The 27,050-nt window shown below is 52.2% G+C and overlaps 1 protein-coding gene across 1 annotated transcript in view; it reads right to left on the minus strand.

The window, feature by feature from the left end:
• Positions 1–27,050, minus strand: part of LOC127052588 (zinc finger protein 560-like) — a 374,863-nt gene that overhangs the window by 127,513 nt on the left and 220,300 nt on the right. The window contains exon 2 of the mRNA XM_050956431.1: positions 283–366. Within this exon, the coding sequence (XP_050812388.1) occupies positions 283–354 (72 nt within the window). The 5' untranslated portion in view covers positions 355–366. The remainder of the gene's footprint in view (positions 1–282; positions 367–27,050) is intronic.

A 27,050-nucleotide genomic window follows, 5' to 3' on the forward strand; every position in this document is an offset into this window, starting at 1 on the left:
TGGTCAGTTTGACTAGCTCCATGTAGGTGGGTTATTTTCTCTCTTCACAAATTAGGGCATTTCCACCTCCAAACCTCCTGGGTCTGTTCCTAGAATCTAGGCCACTTAGTAAATAACTCCCAGCAGGTCTGCCACACCCTGGCCTCCTCCTTTCCCCACGCTGTGAATTTCCTGCCCCGCTCCAACCTCCAAACCAGACTCTGCAAACCTTCCCACCTCTGGTGTATTTGCTCTCCCTTTCCTCCAGCAGGAACCCACCAGCAACCCCCCGATAATCTCTACCTGGACTGACTCCACTGCAGCCATTTCTCTTCCCTGTCCCACGCCAGGCTGGGATGAGCTGGAGCAAAACATTCTGCAGCCTGTCTGGGGGAGAAGGGCAGTTGTGGGCGTTTCAGAACCGGTTTTAGTTAATTTCACATCACAATTCCCCCAGGCCCTTTCCCTGCAGACAGACACCCTAGATTCTGTCATGCTGGGAAATGCTCAATCTGTTTATTACAATTTAGACCTGGCCCCTCCTGCCAGGCTAAGTCCACAGACACATTTTTAACCTCCCTTCTCTCTCCCCTCACCCCTTCTCTGAACACAAGGCTAGAAAAGAGCAGAACCAAAGGAGTCACTGTGGGGGATTCCCTCAGACACTGACCCCACGGCAGCCACACCCCAGCAGGGGGAATATGGAGTCAGGAACTGGCTTTTGCTCTGTCTGATCCTTGTTTTGTTCACTGGAAAGTGGTTCTGCCCCAGGATGCAGCAATACATGTGTCTGGGTGGACTAGAGAGCTGGAAATCTCTCCCCCACATTCATTTCTCCCACTGCCCCTTTCAGTCTCTCCTTCCCCTGTCCTCTCTCCCTGCCCCTCTGGCTGGGACAGTCCCATTCCTGGGGGCTTTGCTCTCCCATGGCTGGATTTCCTCCTGGCAACCGCTAATGGGAGGAGAAATGAGGTGGTGTTGTTTGTGCAGAGTCACTTTCTTGCCAGACCCTAGGACATTCCCTGAGGTCTTTCAGTTACCTGGAGACTCTGGCTCAGAATTTAGTAGTAACAGGGCCAGGACTGCCCTAGGGGGCTAGGACCAGCTGCAGAAAGTCATCCCCTGGGCCGGGCAGAGAAGAAGCTTTAATTAAGGTCACTTCCCAGCACAGAGCCCCACTGGGGGAGCAGCAGCTGCCAAGCCTGGTCTCCCAGATCACAATGGAGGCTGCAGCATCTGACCCAGGAAGCTGAACCCCAATATCCTGAGCAGAGAGGGACAGAGTGTATTCAGCAGCTTCCCTCCTTTAGCTCTCTGGGGAGAGCAGCTAATGGGAGCCCCTCCTCACAGGGAGAATGGCTGATCTCATTTGACCCACTGTCCATCTGGAATCACTCCTTGTCTTTCCATACAGTGACTCTGGATTAACAACGGTCTCAATGACACCGGATTTCAGAAAGAATGAGTTCAGAACGCTGTGGAAAAGACCATCGTGTGGCAGTGCTGACTCCCTTCCCACCTCCCTCACCCCCGCAGATCTAGGACAAGGACTGGGGGCAAAAATTTTCCAAACGGAACCGAAAGTTCCTGCAGTTTTCAAAAGAGGAGAAAAGTAAATTCTGTGATTTCACACTAACAGTGATTGCTAAGTGGACAGAAAGTTATCACAGTGACAGGGCACGTGACTGGGGAATGGACTTGGTGACCTGGTGACTAGGAGCCAGGACTCTGGTACAAGTTGACTAGAGAAAAGGATCATGGTTAGCAGCAGCCCCCAGACAACCCCTAGTACCCAGAGCCCAGACCCCCCAGCCAGGGGCCCCAGACACCCCCCAGCCAGGATCCCATCAGATATTCCCTGGGACGCAGCCCCAGAGTCCCTGGCCAGGGACCCCAGATACCCCTCAAAGCCCCACCGGCCAGAGAACCCCCACCACACCATGATTGCCAGGTTGGGAATCCCAAAGGGTTCCCCCCACCAAGAGCCCCCAGCAGCCAGGGACCCCCTCAAGGGACCCCCCCCCACTGGGAACTCAGTCCCTCACTGCCTGCCTAGGAACTTCCCCACCCTCCAGAACGATCTACCCTGACATTTGCCTGGGACCCCCTCCTCTGCCCAGTGTGACCCCCTGATGCTTTACAGTGCGACCCATCACTCTGCTTCCCTGGCATGCCCTCACCTAGTGCCAGGCATCCCCTCCCCCAGCTCTGTGCACTGGGCATGGCAACAAAACCAGGAACCAGCGGGGGAAGCACAGACAGAGCCCCTGGCACAGAACCAGGCTCCCTCTAACCCTCTGTCCCGCCTCCCCAAGAGACACCCACCCCCACTGTTCTGCAGCCACCAGGCCCCCAGCGATACCCACCTCCAGGACCCATAGCCTCAGGGATGGGCACATCAGAACCACCACCCCCGAAAACCCCAAACCTCCACAACACACCAACCTGACTAGGGTACCCCCTGCCCAGCCACCCAGAGGCCTCCCCCTACCACAATGCCCCTTCAGCTGCAATCTCCCCACACAGACACCTTCCCTGCCCCTGCAAGTGTTACCTCACAGAGTGTGAGAAGTGGCTAGAAAGTTAACACCACCTCCTGCTGGCCAGTCACACAGGCAGAGGGAGCCTGGGGAGTGCTTCTTTAACAGGAGAATGGAAGGCCTGGAGGGCAAGAAAGATCCACGGGCTGTCACTAGCAAATAATGGCCACCATGGATCCACCCCAGAGGCGGCTGCATCTTAGCACATTGGGAAACAACCCATCATATTCAATTAGAAATAAAACAACTAGAGAGAAGTGGGGCAAATGTTTGGGGTATTTTATATCAATCTTTGAGACACGCAGAGAGAACCCTGTCACAAAGGACATTTGATAACATGAGAGAAAACCACCAAGATCGGAGGGGATTTGATGTTGCTATTAAATAACTAGTGGAAAAGGGGGACTGTTGGACTGGATTTTATATGACTGTCCAATACATAAACAGAATGTGATGGTCCCCCCCGGCCACGGGGCAACCATTCACGTGAGCAGCTCAGAGCCCTTTGAGGAGCTGATTTAAGGGCGGGGGGGAGCTGGAAGGCTCCCTGGACAATGGAAGGGGGCCGCAGGGGAATTGGGAAATGGGGTCTGGGCAGTCTCCATGGGGGATGTGCTCCTCCCTTCCCTTCCCTGCCCTGGCAGAGAACGGGAACCTCATCCCATCCCACTCCAGTGGGAGCCATGTTCTGGGGAATGACCCAGGGCAACAATTTCCCACCCAAACAAGGACAAATCGCTGCAGATAAAATGGGTGGGAAAATCCACCCCCCATCGGAGAGATTTTAAATTGACATTTGAGAAGTATGGAGAGAAAAGGGAAAATCAGAGGCAATTAGAGAGCTGATCATTGGGGGGGGGGAGGAGAATCTCCCTGGATTTTATAGCCACGTGTGATAATGAGAGAGAAAAGGGGAAATCTTGAGAGAATGTGTGTGTGGGAGGAAGTGGCAAAAACAGGGACAGGATCCAGTTAACTCACCTCCCTCCCACCCCGGGAATGTCCTGGCTGCACAGAGACAGATCTACCCCCCCACCCCAGTGACCTCCCCCCCCTGCAACTCCGGCTTCTCCTCCCCCCTCGACACCTCCGCCCTCACACCAAAGGGGGGGGCTCTGCCAGCGCCTCCCCCTGAGCTCAACTCCTGCTCCTCCCCCCAGCCAGGATTGTGCCCTTTAGCCCCCCACGAACCCTGCCTCCAGCTACCTGACCACCCCCCGCCCATCAATTTCCTGCTCTGCACCCGCCCCTCCCACGCTCCCTGTTACTCCCCCGCCCCGCTCCAGCCCCGCCCCCAGCGCCCGGCGGAACGTTACGGTTGGTCCGGGCAGGGGGAAGGGCAGCGGCTTCAGTGGCTGTTACTGGGAATGCGCTGTGCCAGGGAGTAGCACATTGCAATGGAGAGTGATTTAATACACCGCCCCCCCCCACCGGGCCCGGGGTCCACCCCTCCCCCCCACACGACGGCCCGGCCCCGGGCCCCCCATCCCAGCGGGGCGGGCGAGTGGATCCTCCTGCAGCTCCACTGGGGCTGAGGCGCCTTCAAGGCTTCTCCCAGGCTCCCTGGGGCAGAGTCACTTTCCTGCCCCCCAGCACGTCTCATTCCCCGGGGGCTCCGGGTCACAATGTCCCACCGCCCTTCCCCCGCCTGCATCTCCGGCTTCTCCAATCCCGCCCCCGCCAGCCACACCAAGGGGAAGCCCCGGGCCCCAGTCTCTGTCCCCATCTGGATCCCAGCGGGGCCCGGGGGCAGATCCTGGCTGCAGCTGAGAACAGCATCTCCGCTCCGGCTCAGGCAGCTCCAGCGCTGCTGGCAGCAGGTGGAGAACCAGGAAGCAGCTGTTCAGCCCGGGCTCCGCGTCACAATGTGCCATAGCCCCGCCCCCAAGAGCTGCCCCGCCCCTGAGCTGAGCCAGAGCCCCGCCCCCAGGAGCTGCCCCGCCCCTGGGCTGTGCCAGAGCCCCACCCCCAGGAGCTGCCCTGCCCATGGGCTGTGCCAGAGCCCCGACCCCAAGAGCTGCTCCACCCACGCTCTGTGCTGGAGGCCCGCCCCCAGGAGCTGCCCTGCCCATGGGATGTGCCAGAGCCCCGGCCCCAGGAGCTGCCCTGCCCATGGGCTGTGACAGAGGCCCACCCCCAGGAGCTGCTCCGCCCCTGCTCTGTGCTGGAGCCCCGCCCCGAGGAGCTGCCCCGCCCCTGCTCTGTGCTGGAGACCCGCCCCCAGGAGCTGCCCTGCCCATGGGCTGTGCCAGAGCCCCGCCCCCAGGAGCTGCTCCGCCCCTGCTCTGTGCTGGAGCCCCGCCCCGAGGAGCTGCCCCGCCACCGAGCTGAGCCAGAGCCCCGCCCCCAGGAGCTGCCCGCACCTGGGATGTGTCAGAGCCCCGCCCGCTCGAATTTCCCCATGTTGGGTCTCTGAGCTTTGTTCTCCTGCCGCCTTCTTCCCAGCACCCCCTGCTCCCTTCCTGTGTCTGCAAACACCCCCCCTCCCCCGGGGCCGGCTGCAGTGCTCGCTGAGGCTGACTCCAGTGGATGAAGTTGCCTCCATCTCTGCTTCACCTGGAGGGGGAGAGACAAAGAGAGGAGATGGTCCCAGGGTGTGAAACCAGAATCAGGGGGCAAGGAAAGAAGGACTGTTTGGAAAGGTGGGTTTTTTGTGTGTGGGGGGGTGAGCCAGAGGGATTCAGAAGAAGTTGGGCAGCAGAGGCTCAGGGAAATTGAGGGGAACCTCCTAGGTGTCTCAGTGTTGCCCAGGGTTTGTACAGCACCTTGCATAATATGGGGTCTGATCTCAGTCATGGTCTGTGCAGCACCTGGGAGCCCTGATGTCTGTTTCCTGATCACAGGCTCTGGGAATGGGGAAAGGGAAACCTCAGCACCTGAAGGTTAATGCAGCCCTCTGTGCAACCCCTGCTAGGGTGATCCGACAGCAAATGTGAAAAATTGGGATGGGGGTGGGGTTAATAGGCACCTATATAAGAAAAAGACCCAAAAATCGGGACATCTAGTCATGCTAGTCCCTGCTGTTCTCATAAGGGGTCGGCTTAGAGAGGGTTTGGCTACACTTGCCGCTGTCCAGCGCTGGGAGTTAAAGCTGTCTACCTACAGCTGTTTAGGGAAAGCGCTGCAGTGTGGACACACTGACAGCTACCATCACTCTGTCATGGCCACATTTGCAGCGCTGTTGGGAGTGGTGCATTATGGGCAGCTATCCCAGCATTCAAGTGGCTGCAATGTGCTTTTCAAAAGAGGAGGGTGGGGTGGAGTGTGACACGGAGCATGGGGGAGACAGAGCGAGTGGATTTTTGGAGCTGACACTGTGTCAGCTCCCTGCCTGGCAAGTTCAAGCCTCCTCCCCCACCCCTCTCTCATTCACTAAATGCAAATAGCCGCCTTTGTTTTTTCCTCACAGACCAGATAAGCCGCTGATCCAAAACAGACCGCCCCCCCCGTGCCCACCCGGCTGCTTCTCTCCTCAAGCAAACACCAGCTGTGGGTGTTCCAAAGGGATCCCCCTGCCTCTGCTCATTCACTGCAAACAGTAACTGTGTTTGGTTTTTAGATAAGCAGCTCCGGGAGCCTTGAGCTCACAACAAAACAAACAGAGGCATCACACCAAAACAAAGAGCGTTATCTCTACTTAAAAGCATTATGGGAAGGTTCCGGAGATCAGTGACAGCGTAGTAAGATTAATCACTGTTTACACTGGCACCCCAGCGCTGCATCACCAGCTCTGTTCTCCTTATTCCTCTCGTCGAGGTGGAGCACATGCAGCACTGTAGCCAGGGAGATACAGTGCTGTATGTGCCTTGCCAGTGTGGACGGGGAGTAAGTTACAGCGCTGTAAAGCCACCACCTGCACTGTAACTCTCCAGTGTAGCCAAGGCCTGAGTTGTAGTAATAATAGCAGCCAAGAATCCGGTGGCACCTTATAGACTAACAGACGTATTGGAGCATGAGCTGTCGTGGGTGAATACCCACTTCGTCAGATGCAACAATAGTCCCATGTGGTCTAGTGGTCAGGATTCCTGGTTTTCACCCAGGTGGCTTGGGTTCAACTTCTGGTGTGGGAAGAGTGCAGAGCTTTTGCCCAGAGTGGAGGCAGGAAATGAAAGGAACAGGAAGGGATCCTGCCAGCAGTGGAGTTAGACAGTGTAGGGAGGGGACCCCAGAAGTGGGGGTGGGGCAGTGGTTTGACGGGAGATGAGGGAAGGATCCCAGCAGTGCGGGAAGTTGACAACCTGGAGAGCACAGGCCTGGAATGGGGACCTGGAAGAGTGAATGTGTCCCTCTAAACCCATCAACTGCAGACTAGGCAGGCTTGGAAGAATTGTGTATTTGTTGGTAAATGTCAATTTCTGTGTAAACACACAACCCAATGGCAAAATATTTTCATCAATAATCATCAAAATTGACAGATGGGCAAAGTAAGAAACATGCTGCTTGAGAACTTATCATGTTGTAGGAGCAGCAGTGATCTGTATGCTCTGTATAACCTGTATGCTCAAAAGGTCTGTTAAACTCCCCCAGCTTGTGTCCTTTCCCTCTTTGAATGCCTGTGAAGTGGCTTTCCCACTCTCCTTTGTACCTCCAGTGAATGCCCTTCACCCGGCCCATCTGGCCAGTGGTTCGCTGTGTTACATTCTATTGCACCTCAGGGAGACTGATCTTCATCGCACCGTCCATCGCTGCACTGTGGAACACTTACCTTAAAGGATCCTGACATCTCCACTGCCAGGCCTGTCCTGGGAGCGTGAGTATGAGTGTGACACCCTCCCCCATCCCTTCTTTTGAGCTTAGCTATCAAGCTAATAAATGTGCTGCTTTCTGCCAAACTCTGGGGTGGGAGCAGCATTATTAGACTTCTCTAAGCTTACTAACTGACCCAATTTTGGGTAACACAGGCAACATTGTTTGATCTGTTATTGTTCCAAAGGGGGAGATGGTTGTCTATAAAGGAGGGTGAAGACTAAATGCCTCTGATGAAAAAGGGATTTGAACCCATGCAGGCAGAGCATAATGGGGTAGCAGTCCATCACCTTAACCACTCGGTCACCTCATCTGAGCTATCAAAAAACGGACAGGAGGAGAAATCTAAGGCCGGCAGAGATAGGGACACGAAGGAGTTTTTAAATACTAAGCGTAAGCAGGGTCTGAATGAGCTCCCCTCTCTCACCTAGTGAGGAGCTGGGGAAAGACTTCAGGAACAGACCGTGTTTGCATAGACACACCTACTCTGCCTAGCTATGCAGCATGATGGGGCCGCTTCCCCAAAATGACCAGTTTGGGATGGTCTTGGGTTACAAATCACTTTAGGATTGAGTGGAATGAAATGTTATTCTCCTTCCTGTATGAGTGAAGGGCAGCAGAACATACCTAGTCCGTCCTGATGGAGGGGTAGGTGAGTGAGGAATAGCTTTTATTGGACTGCAGAGAAGTGATTGAGGACGTCACTCTAAACCAGTGGTCCCCAAACATTTCACATTGTGCCCTCCTAGCCATGGCTGTGGCCCCTCGGAAGCCACGGTCAAGAACCGGGGCTGGGAGGAGTGGGGCTGTTGCTTGCTGGGGAGAGGGGTGCGGACAGGGGTAAAGGGGTCGACGCCGGGCTGGGAGCCAGAGTCTCAGGCTGAGGGTGGGATTGGGGAAGAGCTGTTTCAGAGTGGTGCTCCCTCCCTGCCCTCTATGTGGGCTGGCTCAGGTCCTGAGGTGCCCCCATGAATGTTCCTCTGTGTCCCCCTAGGAGTCGCACCCCACATTATGGGGACCACTGAACCCTACTCGCTAAGCCGGGGCTAGTGATGCCAAACCCCCGGGAAAGGGAGAACAAGTGTGGGGGCCCCAGCACCAGAACCATGCCCCTACCTTCTGTCTGTGGCTCTACCCCCTTCCACCCATGGTCCCATCCACTGTCACTTCTGTTCCATCCCTTCCCCCACGAGCCCCACCCTATCACTCCTTTACCCCTGCCCCGCTGTGGCCCTGAGACCAGAGAAGCTCTGCGCCCCTGATGCAGCCTACGGGCTGTAGCAGGGAGTGGGAGCTCCTCCAGCCCTGGGGCTGACATAGGGGAGACTTTTCCAGGGGGACCTAACTTGGCCAGGGCCCCTGATCATGGGCCTCACTGTCCCCTTGGCAGTGCAAGGTTTGGGGAGGCTGAGCCCCCTTGTCATAAACAGATAGCTAAGGGTTAATGTTCTTTTACCTATAAAGGGGTAACACCAGTAACCTAAAACACCTGACCAGAGGACCAATCAGGAAACAAGACTTTTTCAAATCTGGGTGGAGGGAAGTTTGTGTGTGAGTTCTTTGTTCTTTGTCTTGTGTCTGTGGCGTCTCGGCTGTGAGAGTGATTTTTCTATCTCCTGCCTTTCTAATCTTCTGTTTCCAAGTTGTAAGTACAAAGATAATAAGACAATAAGTTTATATTGTTTTTTTTTTTTGTATTTACATGTGTGTAGTTGCTGGAATGTTTCAATTGTATTCTTTTTGGATAAGGCTGTTTATTCATTTTTTTCTTTTAAGCAAATAACCCTGTATTTGTCACCTTAATACAGAGAGACCATTTTTATGTCCTTTTCTTTCTTTTTATATAAAGCTTTCTTTTTAAGACCTGTTGGATTTTTTCTTTAGTGGGGACTCCAGGGAATTGAGTCTGCAGCTCACCAGGGAATTGGTGGGAGGAAGAAGTCAGGGGGAAAATCTCGTTGTGTTAGATTTACTAGCCTGACTTTGCATACCCTCTGGGTAAGGGGGAAGAGAGATTAGCTATCTTGGTACTTCTATTTCCAGGACTGGAAAGAGAGAGCCGGGAGTCCCTCTGTTTAGATTCACAGAGCTTGCTTCTGTATATCTCTCCAGGAACCCAGGGAGGGAACACCTGGAGGGGAGGAGGGGGAAGGGAAATGGTTTATTCGCCTTTGTTGTGAGACTCAAGGCATCTGAGTCTGGGGGTCCCCCGGGGAAGGTTTTGGGGAGACCACAGTGAGCCAGGCACTGTATAAATCCCTGGCTGGTGGCAGCTTTACCAGGTCCAAGCTGGTAACTAAGCTTGGAGGTTTTCATGCTAACACCCATATTTTGGACGCTAAGGTCCAAATCTGGGAAAAAATGTTATGACACCCCTCCCCCCTGAGCCTCCATTACGAGCCGCCCAGGCTACCACTGGTCAGTGTGTGGCCAGTCTCTGTGTTTTCTGCGGCTCGTTCTGGGGAGCCTGGCCGGCCTTAGGGGTGGTGCCCCCCGATAGCTGCCCAGGGCTCCAGGGGTCAAAGGGCACCGTGTGGCAGTGCAAAGGTGCTCACTGCTCTCCCCTGCCCCAGTGCTCCTCCATGGGTCCATAGAGGTTTGAGGGGAGTAAGGAGCAACCCTATGTGCTCCATGCGTCCTGGTCACTTTTCCCACTTGGGCTGTGCTGTGAGGGGAGCATCAGAAGCTGCTGCTCTCTGCCCTCCCGCTATGCAGCCCGGCTGAGGAAAGTGACCTGGATGCAGGGAACTCGGATGATCTCACTTCTTGCCCCCACATCCCACAGCCCCTAGGGGTGCCCAGATGAGCAGCGTTCCAGGGAGGAGTGGGGGGCAGCAATGCCAGCTGCTCCATGCACACAGGTCAGTCTCCCCATGTGTGTGCAGGAGGAGGTGCAAGGGTTTCTGTGATGCCTATTCTATCAATATCGTCACTCAATACCAGGCACTCAAATTCACCAGTCTTAGTACTTAGACGTTTAGCGTTTGTATTTAAGCACGTCTAAAATGTGTCCCGTTTTAGCTGTCTGCTATTACATGATGTAATTGAGGGAGACTCTTTCATTTCACTGTTTCTCATCAGAACCTACCTGTACATTATCATCTTCCATCCTCTCCACCTTACTAGGCTATAGAGAATCCCTGTGAATAGTTCCTCTCCTAACGGATGTCTCTGTGTGAACCCTGTGCTCCTCAGCGACTGTCGGCTTTCCCCAGCTCTGAGGCTGTGTCTACACCGCACACCTTACCACGGTGCAGCTGTGCCACTCTAACCATGCCATTGTAAGGTGCGCTGTGTGGCCGTCCTTATCGCTGAGAGAGAGCTTCCCCGGCAACAAAGCCAAACTACCTCCAATGAGGGGCAGGAGCTTTGTCACCTGGAGCACAGCTCCACCTATGATGCGCTGTTGACACTGCCGCTTTTCATGGCTCAAATTTTGGCATTCGGGGAGTGTTTTTTCTCACCGCAGAGAGACAAAATTTTTAGCAACAAAAGCCGAAATTAAAAAAAACTCCTCTGCAACCTATTTAATTTTACCTTTATACAACCTTTATACTGCCTCCAGTTCTGGTAACCTCATTTGAAAAAGATCTTGTGAAATTAGAGCTAGGGCAGCAAAGAGCCACCAAATGTTCTGAGGGCTGGAGAAAAATGCCTTCCAGTGAGCTATTGAAAGAGCTCAACCTGTTTAGCTTATCAAAAGAAGATTGAAAGGTGATTTCATTGAAATGTTGAAGGGCCTTAATGGAGAGAAAAGATTGGGTATTTACGGGCTCTTGAATGGAGCAGAGAAAGGCATAACAAGACCCAATGGCTGGAAAGTGAAAAGAGACAAATTCATATTACAACTGAGGCACAATAGTCAACAGCGAGGATGACTCACCACAGGAGCAAGTTACCAAGGGAAGTGGTGGATTCACCATCTCCTGATGTCATTTAATGAAGACTAGATGCCTTTCTGGAATGTGTTTGCCCCCAGAGTTGCTGTTATGTCATACAGGAGGCCTGTGATACGCAAGTTAGATGCTCTAATGGTGTCTTCTGACCATGAAGTCGACTAATTTCTGAAAAACTGAGTGTAGCATTGGGAGCAGCGTCTGATGTTTTCCTGTCTAGCCGGCTTGCTGCCTAGAACGAACGCTCCTTGAGTGGGGTGATCCACAGGGAGTAGCTCAAACCTCCAAAGTGCCTGGCCAGGGGCAGGACATTAGCCCAGCAAGGGAGGGGTGTGGCAGTGACATCACAAAGGCCTTTTGCACGACCTTAGACTATTGGTCAAAGGTGGTGGGGAGGTGGTGACCTCACAGAGAGATGCTGACATCAGCCAGGCAGGACAGGGGCGAGGGGCCAGGGAAAACTCAGAGACCTCTGTGGCTTTGCTTCAGCACGTTTCCTTCTGCAGGTCTCTCTTTGAGGACTGAGAGATTATTTGGGGTCATGGACGTGAGCGCCAGGAGGAACCTCTTTCGAGTTTCCTCCTTCCCTTGTAGTGATTTTACTTGAAAAAAGCCGTCCCTGTTTAGAAGGTAAGAGCCTCCTGGAGGTTTGAAACCTGTTCAGTCTGATCTATCTGGTGACAAGTGAATTCTAGGCATGGAAAACACGAGCTTAAGGAGGCAGAATTTTATTGCGCACCTGGGATTTTGTCCCTTAGAATCGCTGGCGACATTAGGGTTTGTCCTTTTTGTTTCACCTCTTCCTCCATCCCTCCCTCCTCTTCTTCTCTTGCTTCTTTTGTCCTTTCTCCTGTTCCCTTCCCAACAACAGGACGGAGGTGTGTGTGTGTGTGTTGCAGGGAAGTCCTCTGCAGCTCCCACTATGGAAGGTCCACCCAAAAATGTGGGACTGAAATAGTGCTCGGGCAGTGATCCCCACCGGTGACCTGGGCCATCCTTTGGGCTCTCTGGTGAGAACCCTCAGCCTCCCGTCCTCAGTCTCTACCCTGATTGGTTGAGCAGGGGGTTATTGACAGGGAGGAGACTCAGGTCCTTGTTGCTCTCTTTTAAGATCAAGTAAATAAGTCAGAACCAGTTCTATCTTTGATTAATTTTGCTGCTTCTCTGCATTAATTGTCTCTGAGCAGTTGATGATTCCCTCTAACATTGCAGTTCTTCTCAAATACTTGCTGAATAATTACTGTCACTGTTGTTGGTCTGGAGCTCATCTGAGAGCACAGTATTCAGGTCATTCAATGTCTGAAATTCAAGATCCGATGGTTTGTTTGAAAATCAGGGCTCTTCGGTCCTATTCCCAACACTGCCTCTGACGGGCTGTGTGACCTAAGACAAGTCAATTCTCCTTTCTCAGCCTTAGCTTCTCCCTCTTTCAAGTAGGGATAATAATGATCCGCTCTTACCTACCTCATGGTGGGTGAAGGATGCGGATCCATTTGGGAGTGTCACTAGAAGTAGTGCATAATATGAAGTTTCCCATCATGTTTACTCAGAGCAGATTATGACATAATAGATTAGCTGAAATAGTCTATTTTATTTGTATTTTTTTATTTTGAAATTGTTAATAGTAGCAACGACTTAGCTCAGATTGAAGCATCTTATCTAATGGTTGAGATGTAAGTGTCTCCTCTTTGTGTGCGAGGAGACAATTTAACACACTCTGACAAAGAGGAGATGCTTTTGTTTTGCAACAAAATATTTTTGCAAAGATCTTTCATCCCACTTGTTATGATTTTGAGAAACAAACTGGTTTAGTCTAAATGGGATTTTCGGACAGAAACGGTTTGAATGAAATTTTCCCACCATCTCGATTCGTGGGCTCTGGGGTGTTTTCATCTGTTAGAACAGGAGTCAGAACTGGTTGCTTCTCTTGCTGGCTCTGCCATCGCCTTGTTGTGTAGGCCTTGGGTAGGTCACTTCCCTTCTCCCATCTGTCCAATCGGAACAGGAACAGTTCTCGAACTATGGGCAGTTTAGAGCCCAAGTGAGAGAAGGGGTATTAAAGCCCTCTGTGAAGGAGAAAGGGGAGTTTCACAGTGTTTAGCACCAAGGAATTCTAAAGTTTGCTAAAATGTCTAGTCTGTAGAAACAAGAAATGGTCGGGGCCAAACTTATTAACCACTGCCTTTTTAAAGTCCATTCAAAGATGTGAGTCCCTATCTTTTAGGTACCTGTGGTTCTTCGCCAGCAGCAGAGAAGAGGTTCCTGCCTCCGTTTTTGTGGCCTTAACAAACCAGGTGTTGTGCCCCAGTTCTCGTCTGAGACCCCTGAAAAAGAACATCTTCCCATCCATGAACAAGACAGGACCTATCTTTCAAAGGGGAACAAAAAGACCTCTGGGACTTACAGACTAGCTAGCCTGACTGCCATAGCTGGAGAGATCCTGCAATACATTCTTAAACACTCAGTTTGTCAGCAGCACCTACAGAATAGTTTGGTTCTTATGACTAGTGAGCGTGGAATTGTCAAGAACAAATCATTCCAAACCAATCCTCTTTCCTTCTTTGGCAGGGTTCTGGGCCTGGTAGAGGTGAGTAAACAATAGATGGGATCTAGCTTGGTGTTACTAAGGCTTTTGACACAGTCCCATAGGACATTCTCAGAAGCAAACGAGGGAAATGTAGTCCTGCTGCAATCAGCGTAATGTGGGTGCAGAGCAGGTTGAAAGCCAAGACTCCAGGAGCCCTTCTCCATGTTTAGCTGCCCAACGGGGAGGGTGAACCTAGTGGGTCTGGCAGGGATCAGTCCGGTGTCAGGTACTATTCTATATTTTCATGAATGATTTGGAAAATGGAGTGGAGAGCATGCTCCTAAAGTTTACAACTGACACCAAGCACTTTGGAGCACAGGATTGAAATTCAAAACACCCTTACCAAATTGGAGACTTGGTCTTCTTGAGCCAAACTTCATGGTAAGGGCTCTCTCTCTACACTGGGCTGAAGTGAAACCCCAGAGCCAAGCACTCCTCCTGGGCAGTGAGCTCCGACCTTGATTGGTCAGATGCTGCTTAGCACTGTCAGAGCAGCTTTTGCTGGGAGATTCTCCCAGCACTTTCCAATAGCGGGAAGGTATGAAATCCCCATTTGAATGCTGGGGACAGAGCCCGAGAGTAGGGAGCAACGTGCCCAAAGTCCCCAGGAAAAGGAAAGCAACCAGCAGAGGAACCAATAGGAAACCCAGCAATGGAACTCAGGAGTCCTGGGGGTGTGCTGTGGTGACCAGATGTCCCAATTTTATAGGGACAGTCCGAATTTTGGGGTCTTATCTAGGATCCTATTACCCCCCACGCCCGTCCCGATTTTTCACACTTGCTATCTGGTCACCCTAGGGTGTGCACATGTTTGGGTCCCAGCTGCTTCCTGCCCCCCTCATTGAAGCAGATGTGCAGGGTTACTGCCCTGGGAAGTGCAGGTCACCAGTGGATGTGGGGTTGGCCTGAGGTAGGGTCTGGCTTCAGGCAGGGCAAGGGCTGCGTGGCTGGCTGGCTTCAGGCAGGGTGGTGCATCAGGGGTTGGCTGGAGACAGGGCAGGGAGGATGCGGCTGATGCAGGCAAAGCAGAAGGTGCAGGGCTGGCTGGAGACAGAGGCTGACTGCCGGTAGGGCAGGGCAGGGGGTGCAGGGCTGGCTGCAGGCAGGGCGTGGGGCAGGGCCGGTGCAAGGAAGTTTCATGCCATAGGCGAAACATCCACCTTGCAGCTTCCCCCCCCGCACCCCTGCCCTGAGGCGCCCCACCCGTGGCAGCTCCCCCCTCCACCCTGAGGCTCCCCTCTTGTGGCAACTCTCCTGCTCTGCCCTGCGGCACCCCCCTCGCCCGAGCTCACCCCTGCTCCGAGCACGAGCACCCCGAGCACGCCGTGGCCACTTCACTTCTCCCACCTCCAAGGCCTGCTGTGCCTAAGCCTGCCAGGCAGTCAAGCACCCTCCTCTGAGCCACAGCAGCCCTGACAGTTGACAATAGAGGCACCTTAACCCCTGAGTTCCTTCAATGTGTCCCCCTCGTGGGTCCAACTCCGATCACCAGATACTCGGGGTATGTCTTTACCACCTGCCGAATCGGTGGGCAGCGATCGATCCAGTGGGGGTTGAAATATCGCGTCTAGTGTAGATGCAATATATTGAGTGCTCTCCCCTCGCCTGCTGTACTCCAGCTCGGTGAGAGGCGCAGGCAGAGTCTACAGGGAGCTGCAGCAGTCAACTCACCGAGACTGTGACATTATAAGTATAATCTAATATCTCATTGAAGGGTGACAGGGCCAGAAAGAGTTAATTAACTCACCTCACTGACTGACCTGACCAGTGGGTGAACCTTAAAAACTGGTTAACGAGATATGTAAGTGAACAGAGCTTTGAAATGCAAGTCTGCAGTGTTAGAGGTAGAAGGGGAGGTGTTTGCTCAGGTCTTGTGATGTAGGCAAACAAGTCTTGTCTATTGCTATAGTTTTAATTCAAAGAGCAAAAAAAGAATATTAACATTTATGATGATACTTGAGTTAAATAGTATTATTGTCTGTGTCTCTTTGAAGGTTGTGGTAATCTGTATCTGAACTGTTTAATGAATAAATTACTCTGTACTAATTGCCAGGATGCTTGGAAGGAGAGTTAAGCCTATTGTTTTCTCAGGCCGAAAGGCTGCTGGAAATGTTTAAGAACCTGGGACACGATTCTTCTTCATCTCAGATCTGCTTTGGGTTTCAAGAGGGGGAAACCTTCAGCCACAAGGATTGACATCCCCAGTCATTGACTGGAGCCACCCTGAGTATGGACATTGTATTATAACCTATGGACTATTTCAAAAAGGACTTTTGGCAACTACAAGCTCATCTCTACTTTGTATCTGAACCTCAGAAATTGGATTCAAGTCTATATGTCTATTAATCTTTTAACCAACACTCACTCTCTCTCTTTTCTTTTCTAATAAATTTTAGCTTAGTTAATAAGAATTGGCTATAGCATGTATTTTAGGTAAAATCTAAGTTATAATTGAACCTGGTTATGTGGCTGATCCTTTGGGATCAGAAGAATCATTTCTTTAATATGATGAAGTAAGATTTTCAGGAATCATCATCATATCTTACAGGTGTGTCTGGACGGAGGCTTGAGGCTGGGTACTTTAAGGGAACTGCGTGGTTTAAACTTCTAAGTAACCAGTGAGGTACTACAGAAGCTGTTTTGTGCTGGCTTGGTAAATCTAAGTATTGAAATAACCAGCAGCGTTTGGGATTTGTCTGCCCTGTTTTGTTTGCAATTCACTCTGATTGAGTGAGCTGAGCTGGCTCCCACGGGCAGCACCGTCACACCTACAGCCAGGCTGCAGAGGTCCGGGGGATCTTAGGGGCCTTGGGGTGCACAGATACCTATGTTCAGGCCATAGCGGTCCCTGGGGGGCTTAGAGAGTTTGGGGGGGACACAGATACCAATCTCCATGCTCTAGGGGTCCCATGGGGGCTTAGAGGGTTCGTGGGGGGCACATATTCCTACATCCAGGTTGTAGGGTTACCAGGGGGGCTTAGGGGGTTAGTGGGGGGCAAAGATACCTACGTCCAGGCTGGAGGCATCCTGGGAGTCTTAGGGGATTTGTGGGGGCCAAAGACACCTATGATGTCCAGGCTGTAGGGGTACCAGTGGGTTTTAGGGGTTCGAGTGGGCACAGATACGTATGTCCAGGCTGTATCGTTCCCAGGGGGGGTTAGAGGTTTCGTGAGGGGCACAGATATCTACGTCCAGATTGTAGATGTCCGGGGAGGTGGGGCTAAGGGGGTTGTGGGAGTGCAAATACCTATGTCCAGGCTGTAGGTGTTCCTGGGGGCTTAGAGGGTTTCTGAGGGGCACATATACCTACGTGCACACTGGAGTGTCGCAAGGGGCTTATGGAGTCTATATGGGGTACAAATACCAATGTTCTGGCTTTATAGGTCCCTCGGAGGCTTAGGGGGTTTGTGGGGGGCACAGATACCTAAGTTCAGGCTGGAGGGATCTCTGAGTGTCTTAGGTGTTTGGTGGGAGGCACAGATACCTACGTCCAGGCTGCAGGGGTCTCGGAGGGGCTTAGGGTCTATCACGGAGTGTGGGGGAGTCCGGTCCTGTACCCCTCTTCCTGGGACTCACAGTGACTCTCAGACAGCCAGTAAAACAGAAGGTTTATTGGACAACAGGAGCGAAGGATACAGCAGAGCTTGGAGGCACAAGCAGGACCCCACAATCAAGTCCTTCTAGGGGTTCAGGAAACTTAGTTCCCAGTTTGGGAATCCCTGAATTCCAACCACCCAGACCAAAACCGAAACTGAACTAACCCAACTCCCTCCAGCTGGCCATTTCCTGTGTCAAGCTTCCCGGGCAAAGGTGCTGACCCCTCCCCCCGCCTAGCTCAGGTTACAGGCTGAGCACGTGTCCGGTCCTAAAGTCACCCCCTGCTCTCCCATCCCCCACACAGACAGTCCCTACTCCATCACAGTAATGCACAGAGCATTTCCCGCATGGAGCAACAGTGACATCATGTGGCCACGCACAGTAACGCACAGAACATTTCCCATATGGAGCAACAGTGACTCCGTGTGGCCAGGCAGGGTAATGCACAGAGCATTTCCCGCATGGAGCAACATTGACACCTTGTGACCACACCAGGTAATGCACAGAGCATTTCCTGCATGGAGCAACAGTGACACCATGTGGCCATGAAGGGAAATGCACAGAGCATTTCCTGCATGGAGCATAAGTGATTCCATGTGGCCACGCAGGGTAATGCACAGAGCATTTCTCTCATAGAGGAACAGTGACAAGATGTGGCCATGCAGGGTAATGCACAGAGCATCACGCCTATGTAGAGGCTGTAGAGATCCCTGGGGGGCTTAAGGGTCGTGGGGGGCACAGATAGCTACGTCCAGGCTGGAGACATTCTGGTGGGCATTAGGGGCTTCATGAGGGGCACAAATATCTACGTCAGGGATATAGAGGTCCCTGGATGGCTTAGGGGGTTGTGGTGAGCATAGATACTTACGTCCAGGCTGTAGTGGTCCCTGGGGGTTATGGAGTTGGTAAGGGTCACAGAAACCTACGTATGGTCTGGAGGGGTCCATGGGGGACTTAAGGGTTTGTGGTTGCGCAGATACCTATGTACCGGTTGGAGGGGGCCCTGGGGAGCTTAGGGGGTTTGTGTGGCGTACACATAGCTATAACCAGGCTGGTGGGGTCCCTATGGGTCTTAGAAGGCTGGTGGGGGCAGAGATACCTATGTAGGGACTGGAGAAGTCCTGGGGAGGGCTTTGGGGGTTCCTGGAAGTCACAAATATCTACGTCCAGGCTGGAGGAGTTCTGGGGGTATTAGGGAGTTGTGCCGGGGCACAGATACCTATATCGAGGCTGTAGGGGTCCTGGGGCTGCCTTGGGGCATTTTGGGGTACAGATACCTACTTCCATGCTGTAGTGGTCGCTGGGAGGATCAGTGGGTTCGTGAGGGTGCACAGATATCTACGTCCGGTCTATAGGGATCCTGGGGGGGGGTTAGCGGTTTGTAGGGGCACAGATACATTCATCCAGGCAAGAGGGGTCCTAGGGATCTTAGGGGGTTCATGCTGGGCACAGATACCTGCGTTTAGGCTGGAGGGGTTTTGGGGGTCTTAGGAGGGTTGTGTGGGCACAGATACCTATGTCGATGCTGGAGGGGTCCTATCATGTCTTAGCGGATTCGTGGGGTCAGAGATACCTACATCTAGGCTGGAGGGGTTCCGGTGGGATTAGGTGTGTTTGGGGGGGTGGGGAACAGATACCTACATCCTGATGGTAGTTGGCCCTGGGTAGCTTAGGCGGTTTTTGTCGGTCACAGATAGAAACATCCATGCTGTAGGGGTCCCGAGGGACTTTGTGGGGCTCTAGGGGTCACAGATACCTACCTACAGTCTGGAAGGTTCCTGTGGGTATTAAGGGGTGTGTGGGGCATACAGATGCCTACATCTGGGCTTGTGGGTTCCCTGGGGGGCTTAGAGGTTTGTGGAGAGCACAGATACCATTATCCAGGCTAGATGGGTTCTGGTGGGATTGGGGGTTGTGGGGGGCACAGACAACTATGTAAGCAGAAGCAGGATGAACTCTACCCTCACATCTGGTGGTGAATTATGGCAAGTGTGGAAAAGGATTTCAGGGTCTGATCATGTTTGCATAGACACACCCACCGTGCGTGACACGGCCACGGCAGCCTGGGATGGTTACTTTGGCAGCTATGGTATCCCCAGTTTATTTGTTGTTGGGGTGTGAGATGTTGAGTGTTGTCACCCTGATTGTGTGGATGAGGAACTGTGAAACAGCTTTGAGACAGGGATTCTCACCATCAGTTGAGTGGCACTCACTAGACAAGGGAGTGGGCTCCTTGGTTGAGTTAGAATCACCAATTGCACTTTTTTTCTTTTAACAGTTGAAAGCAGTGTTGATTTTTTTTTCTCTTAAGAGTTGTATTTCTAGGTTCTTGAGCTGAAATCACTGAAAACGTGTGTTAGCTTGTGGGGGACTCTGAAACTGTGTTGTGGAACACAATAGTTGGCAGACAGGAGCAGTTTGTGGGAGTGCCCCCCGGAGTAAGGTGAGTCTAGCAGTTTTGGGGGACAGCTGGAGCAGAACACAGGTCGGCTGGCAGAGCAGCTGGTGGACCGAGCTGAGCAGTTTGTGGGGAAGGCAAAAGCAGAATCCCATGGAGAGGCAGAGCAGTCAGCAGTGGACCACATAAGGTGCCCCTTTCTACTCAGGCTGGCAGTGGGAAAAACCCTGCAGATAGACTCTTGAACTCTGGGGTTGCGCAACTGTGGGTGATTTTGGGGTTGCTGGACTCTTGAAACATTGGAGATATTGGACTTTGGAGCCTTGGGGTGATTTGGGGATTGCTGGACTCATGAGCCCAGGGAAAAGGGCACGGCCTAGTTGAGGTGTTTTCCCAATTTAATGCTATGTTGTTTATCTCACGTTATTAAACATTTTCTGCTACACCCAGACTCTATGCTTGCGAGAGGGGAAGTATTGCCTCTTTGAGGCACCTAGGGGTGCGTATGTAAAATTTTCCCATGTCACTGGGTGGGGGCTCGAGCTGTTTTGCATTACATTGTAGGCAAGGGACCGCTATGTATTGAACCCAGTCCTTGCTGCTATCAGTTCAGCCTGGCAGAAGGGTTCCACCTACGTCCAGGCTCAAGGGGTCCCTTGGGGGCTTAGGGAGTTCGTGGGGGGCACAGATATCTAGGTCCAGGCTGTAGGGGGTTGGGGGGGCTCAGGAGTTTGGTGCGGGGCACAGATACCTACGTCCAGGCTGCAGGAGTCCCAGAGGGATTTAGGGGGTGTCACGTATTGTGGTGGAATCCGGCCCTGCACCCCTCTTCCTGGGACACACAGTGACTCAGCCAGCCAGTAAAACAGAAGGTTTTTTTGGCAAACAGGAATGAAGGATACAGCAGGGCTTTTGGGCACAACCAGGACCCCTCAATCGAGTCCTTCTGGGGGTTCAGGAAGCTTAGTTCCCAGTTTGGGATTCCCTGAATTCCAACAACCCAGCTCCAAACCAAAACTGAACTAACTCCCTCCAGCCAGCACCTTCCTTTATTCAGCTTCTTGGGAAAAGGAGCTGACCCCCTCCCCGCTGCCTAGCTTAAGTTACAGGCTTAGGTCCTGTCCCTCACCTAAAGTCACCCGCTGCTCTCCCATCCCCCACACAGACAGTCCCCACTCCATCACAGAAATTCCCAGAGCATTTCGCGCATGGAGCAACAGTAACACTGTGTGGCCATGGACGGTAATGCCCAAGAGCATTTCCCCCGTGCAGCAGTAGTGACACCGTGTGGCCACACAGGGTAATGCAGAGAGCATATCCTGCATGGAGCAAGAGTGTCACCGTGTGGCCACACAGGGTAATGCACAGAGCATTTCCTGCATGGAGCAAGAGTGACACCGTGTGGCCATGCAGGGTAATACAAAAAGCATTTCCTGCATGGTGCAACAGTGACACCATGTGGTCACGCAGGGTAATGCACAGAGCACTTCCCCGCATGGAGCAGCAGTGACACCATATGGTGTAAAGGGAAACAAGAAGACTTTTTATCAATACATTCGAAGCAAGAGGAAGACTAAGGACAGGGTAGGCCCACTGCTCAATGAGGAGGGGGTAACAGTAACGGGAGACTTGGAAATGGCAGAGATGCTTAATGACTTCTTTGTTTCGGTCTTCACTGAGAAGTCTGAAGGAATGTCTAGTATAGTGAATGCTTACGGGAAGAGGGTAGATTTAGAAGAGAAAATAAGCAAAGAGCAAGTAAAAAATCACTTAGAAAAGTTAGATGCCTGCAAGTCACCAGGGCCTGATGAAATGCATCCTAGAATACTGAAGGAGTTAATAGAAGAGGTATCTGAGCCTCTAGCTATTATCTTTGGGAAATCATGGGAGACGGGGGAGATTCCAGAAGACTGGAAGGGGGCAAATATAGTGCCCATCTATAAAAAGGGAAATAAAAACAACCCAGGAAACTACAGACCAATTAGTTTAACTTCTGTGCCAGGGAAGATAATGGAGCAGGTAATCAAAGAAATCATCTGCAAACACTTGGAAGGTGGTAAGGTGATAGGGAATAGCCAGCATGGATTTGTAAAGAACAAATCATGTCAAACTAATCTGATAACATTCTTTGATAGGATAACGAGCCTTGTGGATAAGGGAGAAGCGGTGGATGTGATATATCTAGACTTCAGTAAGGCATTTGATACAGTCTCGCATGATATTCTTATAGATAAGCTAGGAAAGTACAATTTAGATGGGGCTACTATAAGGTGGGTGCATAACTGGCTGGATAACCGTACTCAGAGAGTACTTGTTAATGGCTCCCAATCCTGCTGGAAAGGTATAACAAGTGGGGTTCCGCAGGGTTCTGTTTTGGGACCGGTTCTGTTCAATATCTTCATCAACGATTTAGATGTTGGCATAGAAAGTACGCTTATTAAGTTTGCAGATGATACCAAACTGGGAGGGATTGCAACTGCTTTGGAGGACAGGGTCAAAATTCAAAATGATCTGGACAAGTTGGAGAAATGGTCTGAGGTAAACAGGATGAAGTTCAATAAAGATAAATGCAAAGTGCTCCACTTAGGAAGGAACAATCAGTTTCACACATACAGAATGGGAGGAGACTGTCTAGGAAGGAGTATGGCAGAAAGAGATCTAGGGGTCATAGTGGACCACAAGCTTAATATGAGTCAACAGTGTGATACTGTTGCAAAAAAAGCAAACGTGATTCTGTGATGCATTAACAGGTGTGTTGTAAACAAGACACGAGAAGTCATTCTTCCGCTTTACTCTGCGCTGGTTAGGCCTCAACTGGAGTATTGTGTCCAGTTCTGGGCACCGCATTTCAAGAAAGATGTGGAGAAATTGGAGAGGGTCCAGAGAAGAGCAACAAGAATGATTAAAGGTCTTGAGAACATGACCTATGAAGGAAGGCTGAAGGAATTGGGTTTGTTTAGTTTGGAAAAGAGAAGACTGAGAGGGGACATGATAGCAGTTTTCAGGTATCTAAAAGGGTGTCATCAGGAGGAGGGAGAAAACTTGTTCACCTTAGCCTCCAATGATAGAACAAGAAGCAATGGGCTTAAACTGCAGCAAGGGAGATTTAGGTTGGACATTAGGAAAAAGTTCCTAACTGTCAGGGTAGTTAAACACTGGAATAGATTGCCTAGGGAAGTTGTGGAATCTCCATCTCTGGAGATATTTAAGAGTAGGTTAGATAAATGTCTATCAGGGATGGTCTAGACAGTATTTGGTCCTGCCATGAGGGCAGGGGACTGGACTCGATGACCTCTCGAGGTCCCTTCCAGTCCTAGAGTCTATGAGTCTATGAGTCTATGAGTCACGCAGGGTAATGCAGAGAGCATTTCCTGCATGGAGCAAGTGTGACACCGTGTGGCCACACAGGGTAATGCACAGAGCATTTCCTGTATGAAGCAAGAGTGACACCATGTGGCCACACAGGGTAATGCACAGAGAATCGCACCTATGTGGAGGCTATAGAGATCCCTCGAGGGCTTACGGGGATTCGTAGGGTCACAGATACCTACATCCAGTATGGGCGGTACCCTGGGAGAGTTAGGGGGGTTGTGAGGGGCATAGGTACTTGCGTCCAGGCTGTAGAGGTCCTGGTGGGGATTAAAGGCTTCCTGGAGGACAGCAATATCTACGTCCAGGCTGAAGGGGTCCCTGGACACTTAGGGGGTTGTGGTGAGCACAGTGATCCCTGGGGGTATAGGGACTTGGTGAGGGGCACAGATACCTATGTATGTCCTGGAGGGGTCCCTGGGGGGGGGGCTTAGTGGTACTGTAGGAGACACAGATACCTACGTCCAGGCTATAGGCATTCTGGGTGGGCTTAGGGCTTTGGGGGGAACAGATACCTACATCCTGGCTGGAGGGGTCCCGGGGGGCTTGGGTGGTTTGTGGGGAGGGGCACAGATATGTACATCCAGGCTGGAGAGGTTCCAGAGAGGATTAGGGGTTTTTGCGGATGGCAGAGATACCTATCTCCATACTCTAGGGGTCCCGGGGGGCTTAGGGTTTTTTGGGAGGCACAGATATCTATGTCCAGGTTGGAGTGGTTCCTGGGGGGGTTAGGGAGTTCCTGGGGGGCACAGATACCTAGGTCCATGCTGTAGGGTTCCCTGGGTGGATTAGGGGTTTTCTGGGTGGCAGAGATACCTACGTCTAGGCTGTAGGGGTCCCTAGGAGGCTTAGGGGGTTTGTGGGGGGCAGAGATACCTACTTCCAGGCAATAGGTCTTCCAGGGGGAATTAGTGTGTTGGGGGGGCACAGATACCTAGGTTCAGGTTGGAGGGATCCCGGGGGGGGCGTTTACGCCGTTTGTGTTGGGCACAGATATCTGCATCCAGGCTGGAGTGGTCCCTGTGGGGGCTAAAGCGGTTTCTGGTGGGCACAGATAACTACCTCTAGGCTGGAGGGGTTTCTTGGCACTTAGGGGTTGTGGGGGGCACAGATACTTCCATCCAGGCTGGAGGGTCCCTGGGGGGCTTAGCGGGTTCATGTGGGGCACAGATAAATCAGTCCAGGCTGGATGGGTCCAGGGGGGGCTTATGGGGTTCTTGGAGCACAGATGCTTATCTCTAGGCTATAGGGGTCCCTGGTGGGCTTAGGGAGTTTTGGGGGGCCCCAGATACCTAAGTCCATGCTGTAGGCGTCCCTACAGGTGCTTATGGGTTCGTGGGGTGCACAGATACTTATGTCCAGGCTGGAGGGGACAGGGGGGGTTGGGGTTTCATGAGGGGCACAGATACAAACCTCCAGGCTGTAGGAGTCCCAGGGAGGCTGTGGGGGTACAGATACCTTCATCTAGTCTGGATGGGTCCTGGGGGTTATAGTGGGGTTGTGGGGGGCACAGATACCTAGGTACAGGCTGTCGGTGTCCTGAGGAGATGAGGCGGTTCACTGAGGGCTCAGATACATCCAGGCTGGATGTGTCCCGAGGAGCTTAGGGGGTTTGTGGGGTGCTCATACACCTGTGTCCAGGCTGTAGGATCCCTGAGGTCTTAGGGGGTTCGTCGGGGTCACAGATAGTTACGTCCAGGCTGAAGAGGTAATGGGAGTGCTTAAGGGATCGGGGCTGACACAGATACCTAAGTCCAGGGTATAGGGGAGGCAGGAGAAGTGAAGCGGCCATGGTGTGCTTTCAAGTAGGGATAATAATGATCCACTCTTACCTACCTCATGGTGTGTGGAGGATGGGGATCCATTGGAGAGTGTCACTAAGAGTAGTGCATAATATGAGGTGTCCCATCACGTTTACTCAGAGCAGATTATGACATAATAGATTAGCTGAAACAGTCTTTTTTATTTGTATTTTTTTATTTTGGAATTGTTAAGTACAGCAATGACTTAGCTCAGACTGAAGCATCTTATCTAATTTTCAAGATCTAAGTGTCTCCTCCTTGTGTGTGATGACACAATTTAACACACTTTGACAAACAGGAGATGCTTTTGTTTTGCAACAAAATCTTTTTGCAAAGAACTTCCATTTCACTTGTTATGATTCAGAGAAACAAACTGGTTTAGTCTGAATGGGATATTTATACAGACACGGTTGGAATGAAATTTTCCCACCATCTCAGTTCCTGAGCTCTATCCCTGCCTCTGGGGGGATTTGTTGTCTGTTAGAACAGGAGTGTGACTGGTGGCTTCTCTTTCTGGCTCTGCCACCGCCTTGCTGTGTAGGCCCTTGGGTAGGTCACCTCCCTTCTCTGTACCTCAGGCTCCTCCCATTTGTCCAATGGGAACAGGGACAGTTATCGAATTCTGCGCAGTTGTGAGCCTGAGTGAGAAAAGGGGTGTTGAAGCCATCTGTGAAGAAGAAAGGGGAGTTTCACGGTGTTTTTGCACCAAGGAATTCTAAACCAAAACTGAACTAACTCCCTCGAGTCCTTCTGGGGGTTCAGGAAGCTTAGTTCCCAGTTTGGGATTCTCTGAATTCCAACTACCCAGCTCCAAACCAAAACTGAACTAACTCCCTCCAGCCGACCCCTTCCTGTGTCCAGCTTCCCGGGCAAAGGTGCTCAGTCTCTCAGCCCTGCCTAGCTGGAGTTACAGGCTTAGGTCCTGTCCCTCACCTAAAGTCACCCCCTGCTCTCCCATCCCCCACACAGACAGTCCCCACTCCATCACAGTAATGCCCAGAGCTTTTCCCGCATGGAACAACAGTGACACCATGTGGCCACGCAGGGTAATGCCCAGAGCATTTCCTGCATGGAGCAACAGTGACACTGTTTGGCCACTCAGGGTAATGCACAGAGCATCACACCTACGTAGAGGCTGTAGAGATCCCTGGGGGCTTAGGGGTCATGGGAGGTACAGATAGCTACGTCCAGGCTGGAGGCATTCTGGGTGGCTTAAGGGGGTTCGTAGGGTCACAGATACCTACGTCCAGGATGGTCGGGACTCTGGGGGAGTTAGGGGGGTTGTGGCTGGCATAGGTACTTGCGTCCAGGGTGTAGAGGTCCTGGTGGGGATTAAGGGCTTCCTGGAGGACACCAATATCTACGTCCGGGCTGGAGAGGTCCCTGGACGGCTTAGAGGTTGTGGTGAGCACAGTGATCCCTGGGGGTTTAGGAACTTGGTGAGGGGCACAGATACCTATGTTTGTCCTGGAGGGGTCCCTGGGGGGGCTTAGTGGTATTGTAGGGGACACAGATACCAACATTCAGGCTATAGGCATTCTGGGGAGGCTTAGGGCTTTGGGGGGGCACAGATACCTACATCCAGGCTGGAGGGGTCCCGGGGGGCTTAGGGGGGTTGTGGGGGGCACAGCTATGTACGTCCAGGCTGGAGAGGTTCCAGGGAGTATAAGGAATTTTTGTGGACAGCAGAGATACCTATCTCCAGGATCTAGGGGTCCCTGGGGGGCTTAGGGTTTTTTTGGGAGGCACAGACAACTATGTCCAGGTTGGAGTGGTTCCTGTGGGGTTTAGGGAGTTCCTGGGGGGCACAGATACCTAGGTCCATGCTGTAGGGGTCCCCGGGTGGATTAGGGGTTTTCTGAGGTGTACAGATACATACGTCTAGGCTGTAGGGGTCCCGGGGAGGCTTAGGGTGTTTGTGGGGGGCAGCGATACCTAAGTCCAGGCAATAGGGCTTCCAGGGGGAAATAGTGTGTTGGGGGGGCACAGATACCTAGATCCAGGCTGGAGGGTTCCCGATGGGGGGGTGCTTAGGCAGTTTGTGTTCGGCAAAGATACCTACCTCCAGGCTGGAGGGGTGTCTCGGCACTTAAGGATTGTGGGGGGGCACAGATACCTAAATCCAGGCTGGAGGGA

This window comes from Gopherus flavomarginatus, chromosome 5 (assembly GCF_025201925.1).
Source record: "Gopherus flavomarginatus isolate rGopFla2 chromosome 5, rGopFla2.mat.asm, whole genome shotgun sequence".
NCBI classification, from domain to species: domain Eukaryota; kingdom Metazoa; phylum Chordata; order Testudines; family Testudinidae; genus Gopherus; species Gopherus flavomarginatus.